Raw genomic sequence first — 8830 nt, 5'->3', positions numbered from 1 at the left:
ATGCTGTGCTGCAGCTGTGTTAAAATGTAAATATGAGCTGTTCTTTATCTCCTTTGAACTATTACATTTACAGAAGTTTTCTTTACATTAATTTTATTTTAGGTGCACTATGATTATTTCTGCTAAAATCTCCAGAACTGTAATTAAATTGTTGCTTTAATGTTTGCATAGTCGCAATGCAAAGAGAAGTAATTTCTTCATTTAAAAGAAACAGTGTTACATCACACATTTTTATATTATATTCCACTGATAATTCGGTTTGACCAGAACGGAAAGTAAGTGTAGCAGCTTGAGAAGGAAAAGCAGATGACCTGCTTTTGCTTGAATATTCACCAGTGTGTCATCTTACTTCTGATTAAGTAAAGAAGAGATCTGTGCAAGAATAGCATTTCAATAAATTTTATTTTCTGACTGGCATTGTTGTTCACATAAAAACCTTAGCACTTCTATGCCATTTAAGTTTCTATGCAGTCAGCCTTGTTGGGATGCTGCCACTGCAGTAACTGGCTTTCTTAAAACAGTAATTGGAGTTGAAGGTACCTTATCTTAGCTGCTTAGATAATGCAAAGTTAATAATGTATGCGGTGAATTTTTTTCAGTTTTGCAGGACATTACATAAGCAGATAATGTTTATGTAAGAAAAAGATAATATATTCAAAGCCGGTATAGTAATCAGTTCTGTTTGATTGATTCTTCTTTTAGAAGCATAGTTTAACAACTTGTAGAACCAATGTGACATCAGCCTAATATAAAATTCGGTATGCAAATTCATTATTACTAACATAAAGGTAAAGGGTAGAATAGCTGGTAACCAGAATTGAGAAACTGAAGTTGACAGTCTCAGAAACAGAGGAAATTTATTTTGCGCCTGTAGCTCATTACTCAAAATAGTGTCCAGTTAAACATTTTTCAAATGCAAATCTATGGTGTTTTTCTGGAGTTTGATTAGTTATAAAAATACTTAATTTCTTATAATCAAGGCATAATAACTACATCAGTAGTGCTTCAAAGCAGTGAATTCTGTGTTACACTCTTCATTACTTTACCATTCTATCAATCTCTCTATTGGCAAACTGTTACTTGTGTATTACTGCTACCAAGTGAAAAATGGTTATTGTTTTAATTTTAAGTGTTAGTGAAGTAAATATGCACACCACCTTTTGTTTCACATTTTCAAAGTTTTTATGCTAAGTAATGCTTGTGTTTTTAACAGCATACAAAGGCTAAGGTAAAATGCCTATTTATTCTTAGTATTAACTTATAGAAGTGATGTTAATTTCATAGGAGAGTAATAAGATCTGTAGATGTAATGTGGCATGTTGCATCTGGATGTGTTTTTGCTTAGTGGAAGTCATTGTCTTTAAAACTATTTGCACAGACTTTTGCTTCTGCCTGTCATAATAGCTCTTTGTAGCTCTTGGAAAGCCTTTAAACTCATTCAGGGGTTTGTATTCCTTTGCTTCATATATTAAAATAAATTATTCTCTTGCAAATGCTACATTCACCTGAATGTGATGCTTTTAAGAGGTAACTTGGGAAGTAGATTACAATGCCAGTCTCCTTTACTTTCAGCAAAGTGCTTACACACATCCATTAATGCAGCAGCAACATTGCTGCTCATATGGCAGATCCCTTCATGTTACAGGGTACTTCGGTCCTTTTCACGATGTCACCTGAGTCTTTTGATTCAGTTACTGAAGACCATGACAAAGCTTTGGCTCTGAGTCAGGGCAACACAGATGAAGAACAAGAGTTTTTCATTTTGTTTACAGAAGGAAAAGAGTTTTTCATTTTGTTTACAGAATTGAAGCACACAAAGGTTAAAGGAATTACTCTGAAGTCACACAGATCATCTTTGGTGAAGTCAGGAACCTTGCTAATCTTAAACCAGATCTACACTTGAGGATTCAGTGATGTAAATACACCACCAGCTGAGCTCCATAAGAGGTTATTTGCAGAGACACAGGCAGCATGTTCAGTGTTGACTTTTCTCTGAGAAAATTTATAATTAAATATTTGATGGTTTTAGAAGGTATTTTTCTAGAATTAAGTCTTTCCCGTACTATTAGTAATTAACTGGTATTTGCAACTACACAGACTAAGCACATAGAGAGAAAACAATGTTGAGGATTGCGAATACTGTATTTGAAAATGAACTAAAAGTATCTCCTGTTTTACATTATTTTTTCATTGTAGTATCAATATCACTGAGTAAAAAAAGTTATAGGTGCTGAAATTAACTTCTTACTTCTTTTGACTTACATTTGTACATTTAAAAAAAGCAGAGAGAGCCTTTTTCCCAGCTCCTAAATGCATTCAGAAAAGTGTAGCAACACTGAGTAAGTAAATCCTTGAATTTGAAAACTAATAAATTGGAATCATGAAGTCCTTAAAAAGTTTTTCAGGGCTGTTTTTAATTTTTACATATCTTCTTCCTAAAGTTCTAATAGGATATGAAGGTTATTTTGAGTTATACATACTGTAGACTAAGCAGTTTCATTAGAAAGCATGATGCTTCTAAAGCACAAACTGTCCAGTGGAACTAAGTAAATAAGGATCTGCTTTCACCTTGGGCTGTTAAAATCCTTTGGTGTTTCAAGACTTTAGAGTATCAGAATGGGTAAGTAGTTATGGATTTGTAAGTTTGTATTTGCTGGGTGGATAATTTTCAAAATTATTGATATCATCAATGTTTTTTATTAATAAAGTGTAACTGAGCTAACAGGTTTTTTGGTATGTTTTTTATTTTTATTTCTCTAGCCTCCAAAACTCTTATAAATAGTATGCTACGGGACCCTTCTCAGATTCCAGATGGAGTGCTAGCAAATCAAGTCTATCAGGTATTAATCACACTTGTTTTGTTTGGTTTGGGTTTTTTTCCTGTGGCAATTCTGTTATCTGCCTGGCAGAGTAAAAGATTTTAAACCTCATTTAATTACTGTCATCATAAACTATCAGTGAGGTCAGAGTGCACTATAAATGGCAGTGCAATATTTGTGAGGGGAGCATTTCACTTTTTAATAGCTTGCTTTTATAGTGAATAAAAGCATGCAGTTTTTGTTTTCTGTGATTAAATCTGAACAGCATCTGATGGCCTTTTTGAGGAAAAGTAATTACTGTTTTTAAGATACTCCTTAACTGAAATGGTTTTGTAGTTGCCCATCAGTATACTACTTCTCTTATTTGTCTGCAGTGTACTGTGAATGACTGTTGTTATGGACCACTGGTGGACTGCATCAAACAGTATCCTTTCCCATAAAATTTTAGGTGCACAATTGATGATCTTAGACCATGTGGAAGAGATGTGTCTAGCTTTAACCTGACATAAAGTTCTGCTTCACAAAACACATTTCATGCTCTTTTCTTTTGCATTCAGTCAGCTAGAGGGTCACTGCAGAGCTTTCTCTTAACTAACAAAAATCAGATGGACCATGGTAAGATGTCAGTTTGCTGGTTACACTTTCATATGCCTGATTGAACCTCTTTGGTTTTGATTAGTGGAAAAGCGTATCTGGTTTTTGCTTAAGACTAAGTGACCGTGCTTTGAGTGGTGGAGTTGGACTAGATGATCTCTGGAGACACCTTCCAATCTCAGCTATTCTGTGATTAAATTAGTAAGTTTCATAGATAGAGTTCAACATTATGGCTTTCCTTTGTTACGAATATGAGTTTTAACAGAAATTTTTCCAAGTACCATTCAGGTGTGATTGAACGATTTTTAAACTCCTAGCTGACATTCCAGTGCAGTTCTTTTATGTTCACTTCTTCTTGAAGTAGATTATAATAGCTGTAGTGAAAAATCCTTATATATCCCGAATTTTCAGGGATTTTTCTTTTTTTGTGGTGTTGAAGTAGTTAATTAAAGAGCCATACAGTGTGTACACTGAGGGAACTCCACATGGCACTGAGTGTTTCAGACTAGAAAGATTAGAATACGGTAGGAGTGACCACTAAGAACCCAAATCTATTTTAATAAAGTCCTGCAGGAGCAGCTCTTCTGTTTCAGTCTGTGGTCAAAGGAAAAATTTCAAACTTATGGCCTGCTGTCACTGAGCAAGCTAATAAGGCAGTTCCCTCCCAAGTCCTAGAGAATCCTTGCATGAATCTCTGCATGGAGTTTGGGGGAAGATGTTGATTTCACTGTACAGGTGCAGGATAGGAAAGCCACAGTTTAGTTACGTATGAAAAGCAGTACTTGTGGTTTTGATACACATGATTGTCACTCCTTAAAAATACTTACTTTCTACTAGAAACACTTGTTGTCTACTACCGTCTCAGCCCTACCCCCATTGACTTTTAACAGGAGCAGGAAAGAGTTCTAATTGTCTTTGTATTTTGTGTTTTAAATTGTAATTTTAAATACTCATTGAGATTATCTTTACCATTAAACAAAGCTCTCTGAAGGTGGATTAATTTAATAAGCCACACATTTTAAAGGGTTGTTGATCACTAGTTTTTGTAATTTTAAGATTAATATTTTGTGGATGAGCAATCTGGCTGTAGTCTTATGGAAGTGCCATGTTTAAAAGTAATAAAGACACATATGTAGAATTATGAACCGTTTTTGAGACTTGCCTGCAGTCTAGAAAAGGCTTTTATATTCTCTACAGATTCTGGCTAAAATCTGTTGTTGAATATGCAGTGACATCAATGAGAGTAATGAGGAGCTTTTCAATTCCATTTTGGTAGAGAAAAGTTTAATACTAAACTGTGTGAGTGCATTACTGCAAGTATGTTGCTGAATTAGATGTTAATTTTGAGGTGCATAAAATAGTTAAAAATCAATTTGAAGTTAAGGTTTTAAAAGCATAATGTCTTCTGAAGGATTGCATATTGATTTTAAATATAACTATCTAATTGTATATGCATGGACCAAAGTATGAAGTCAACCTCTTTGTAAATGCCAAGAGGCTATTTTTCAGTAATAGTTTAGATGCTTACGGGAAACTGGGCTGCTAGATTGCATGAGTAGAAAATGGCTTGTGAGGTTATTTACAAGTTTTGCCCCATGGTCATTGCCATACATCAATAACAGGTATTATTATAGATTAAGTGTTTTTGCTTATGGTGCATTGTAAATTCTGTTTGCAGTATTTTTCTTACCTTTTTCCATTCTTCTTTTTTCCCTTTTGTTCTGAAATTGCTAGCAGAGTTTAACATAATACATAGTTTCAGTTGATATAAGCTGTATGTACATATGAAATTTTTCCATAGAATTTTTTTGTTGTTGTTATGAGGTGTTTGTGTAAGCTAAGTAATTAACTGTAATGGTAAGGTGATCTACAGTTTAAATTTTAAGAGGTTTCTTTAAACAGAATTTGGAGCTTAACTGCTTTTAACATAAGATCATTTGTCATATTGTTTCATAGGATTCTTCTTAGGAGCTTCCAGAATAGAACTTTGACCTCCAGGAGGCTACATTAAAAATATTTAATATGACAACGTTTTTACATATGGCAAGGAATAGAACATTGGATCAACAGGCTGTCAGTGAAGTGAAAAGAACTTCACTATAAAATATTATTTCATGCTTCCCTGACATTTGTTCATGCTTCTGAAAAGTCAATTAAAAGGGTTTTTTTTTTACAGTAAGATGTTTCAGATGGATATAGTACCTATCAATTTCAGAATATAAAGAAAGAAAACCAGTTTGTTTCATCCTTTGCTGGATTGGAGAATTGATTAGTAGTCAGTAAAGAGCAACTTTAAACGTAATTAACTGAATGTTTTAGGATCACATTTTCTATTATATTTAGAAGAATAAACAGTAAAGAAAAAATGGAAATATTCTCCTTAATTGTACTTAATTATACTGAATAAAAATGGTCAAATGGGTCTTAATTCTATAAAATGTATGCTGTTGATACAATAATCTGATTTTTGCAAAGTTGTGTATGCTTTTAAAAATCACTAGAAGAATTTTCAAAATTTAGAGTTCAAATCACTGATTACTTCTGAAACACAGATTAAGGCAAATAAATTCTATGATTAGTTACTTTACCTATGATGTTTTCATGGAGTTGCTTCTTTTCCAATCTTCTATTTCTTAACCTAAAGCTATCAGCGCTATTGGGCATGAGCATGAAGTCTTGCTGCGAGAAATGCTTTTGGAAAAAAATCTCTCTTTCATAGGTAAGAATCTGTAGTAGAGGCTAGCCAGTGAGTTCTTAACTTCAGAGGTGTTGGTAACTGTTTTCCTAGGACAAAATTCAGCCCAAATTATCCCTGTATTAGGTAGCAAGGAAGAGTAAAATATGATTGATGCTATATATGTTATCTTTTATTGATTTAGAACTGAGCAGGAACTCAGTTACCTAATACCCTATATATACAGCACATGCACAGACTTGCAATTAATATTTTATAGAATAAGTAGCTGAAAAAAATGCTTTAATATCTGCTGCAGTATTACTTTTGGTGTCATGAGATATTAGCCATAATCCAGGCCTTATGAGATTTAGGAAGAAGCATATGAAATATTAGCTTCAGAATGCTTTATGTATTAAAGAACTGATAGAAGATTCACTCATTTACCTTGCTGTGCAGTTTCTGCTGAATTTTTGCCCCCTGCTTCCCAATCAATGCAATTACTCTTTTTTAGACTCCCTATTTTTAAAGTTATTTTAGAGATTAATTATTTAGGAAGTTACTTTCATTTTTTTCTTTTAGCCTGCAGTATGTTTCTTTTACATGAGTGCCATGGAAACAAAGATATATGTTTAAAGTATCCATTCTCTGAATGTGATGATAAACAATGACTTCTTAAATCTTGGATTTCTTATGTGATGAGACGACAGTGAAGTGAAATGCTCTCTTCTGTTAATGGTTGAGGATTGTACTAAATTTGTGTGAACAGGGAATTTTGTAGGTTTATCGGGAGTACAATCTCTCCTGAAGGCATATTGGGTTAACATTTTGGAAACCTTAAACAAATTCAAGAAGTTAGAAAGTGTTATTAAGCTTTTGTAGAGATTTGTCCATATGATTAAGGAACAGAATTAGTGTGCTCTTTTATTTGAGAGAAAAGTGAAAAAAGGACAGGATTAACTATCACAAGGCTTGCAAATGACACTATGAAAATAAGAAGAGGCAGATTTTCTTATTTGACTGTAAGAGGATAGATACAGGTAATAGGCTTTAGCTGTAATTGCAGAGATGATGGCAAGTTAAAATACCAAACAGTTGTAGGAACAATAAGTATGAAACAAATTTCCAGGAAAGGTTGTGGAATCACTTTCAATGAAAAATTCAAGGCTAGATTTGACACTCATCTATCAAAGCTGATAATGAAATCAATTCTGTTGCAATACAAGGGAATGGACTGGATGACTCATTAAGGGATCCTCAACCCAATGATTATCATTTTATTTGGCTTGTGTAAGCTTAAGCAGTATAAAAATCACATTTAAATTTTAGTGCTTTATAACTTTGAATAAGCATCAATTTTGTCTTTCGAAATTAGCTTCAAGAAATTTGTGCTGTTGAATTAAAACATCTAGAATGGTTCATCTTGTTAGAATATGAAGACAGAAATGAGAGAGCTTAATTTGTTGTTCACATTTTATGTATAGTGAAGTATTGTTTAGTCATGATTTAAGATATGTTAAGATTTGTATTTATTGTATCTGTGATCACATATGTATTTCAGATTCTAGATGTGTTTGGGGTATTCTTAAAAAAAAGCTTTCCCTAAGTATCTGCAAGATGAACCCTACCAAGCCACTTGCAATACAGCCTTTCCTGTCTGAAAAAGTAGTTCCAAAACTGCTTGAAGAGAACACCAGAAAAACAGAAGGAATGATGGTGTTTCCCATAGGTCCACAAATTCAGGCTTTGTTGCATAATACTTCATTCTTGTTCTGAAGATGGCATATGATTTGCATGGCTTATGGTTTGTAATTCCATTACTTTTTAACACATTTCAAAGAAACAGAAATTTTGCAGTTCCCATATTAGTGTACTGTTCCACTGTACTGTACTTCAAGAATAGTTAGGGGTTTTGTATAAATGTGTTCACTTGGGAACAGAAAGTCTAGGGGAGGAAAGAACAGTCAAAGGACACAGTGAATATGAAGTGCCTCAGTATAGTCTTAGAGCATGAAGCAGCTTTTCAGGTTCAGGACAAGAATTTATGTTTCTAGAGCTGTTGGCTTTCAATGCCTACAGATAAGAGGTAACCGCTTCAGACTCACCCTGGAATTGACTGGAAACCTGTACACAGTAATGAGTGTTACGTTTTATTAATCCACTGTTCATGAGAAGTACTTTATACACCATGTCGTCTCTACAGCAAAAACACAGCTCTCAAGTCTTTATCACTTGGTCTGAGATTAAAGTGATCAAATAAACATTTTACCAAAACAGGCTCACGGCTCACAGTTTCACATGCCATACTGAAATGCCTGGAGTTCCTATATTCTGTATAGGAATTTTTTTTTTTTTTTTTAAATTTTTTTTTTTGTGTGTGTCTTTACCATAAATGTGCTAGGAAAGTTTTTAGGTGTATCGGGAGGTACTGAGCTTCATCCTTCTTTGGTTCCCACCAATGGATATAAATCATGACGTCTGATCAGTGTTTTCTGCTTATTCTTAAATTTGCAGTTGTAGCTCATTCATGCACCAGCAGAAGAGGGCTAGTATAAGAACAATGATGTGTTAAATGGTTCTGATTGAGATTTACATTATGGTAAAGATGAAGCTGCAGTTTTGTTGAAAATCTAAATTATTTGGGTATCTCTTGACAAACTACTTTTTAGAGCTGTTTCCGCATAATTTTCAAACCTGAGTATTTATAAATGTAGCTGTCAAAGCTACTGTGGGCTGGCTTTCA

At 33.7% G+C, this 8830-nt stretch overlaps 1 protein-coding gene across 6 annotated transcripts in view; it reads left to right on the top strand.

The window, feature by feature from the left end:
* Positions 1 to 8830, top strand: part of CDIN1 (CDAN1 interacting nuclease 1) — a 125126-nt gene that overhangs the window by 48612 nt on the left and 67684 nt on the right. For 4 of the 6 annotated variants that reach the window (XM_066321439.1, XM_066321438.1, XM_066321440.1 and 1 more), the window contains 3 exons: positions 2761 to 2840; positions 3194 to 3243; positions 6065 to 6132. In XM_066321439.1, the coding sequence (XP_066177536.1) occupies positions 2761 to 2840; positions 3194 to 3243; positions 6065 to 6132 (198 nt within the window). Of the gene's footprint in view, positions 1 to 2487; positions 2621 to 2760; positions 2841 to 3193; positions 3244 to 6057; positions 6133 to 8830 lie in introns of those variants that run through there. The other 2 variants (XM_066321444.1, XM_066321443.1) reach the window with 2 other exon arrangements.

The sequence above is a fragment of the Sylvia atricapilla genome, chromosome 6, assembly GCF_009819655.1.
Source record: "Sylvia atricapilla isolate bSylAtr1 chromosome 6, bSylAtr1.pri, whole genome shotgun sequence".
Lineage (NCBI taxonomy): Eukaryota > Metazoa > Chordata > Aves > Passeriformes > Sylviidae > Sylvia > Sylvia atricapilla.
This window is presented reverse-complemented; position numbering and strand designations above follow the sequence as displayed.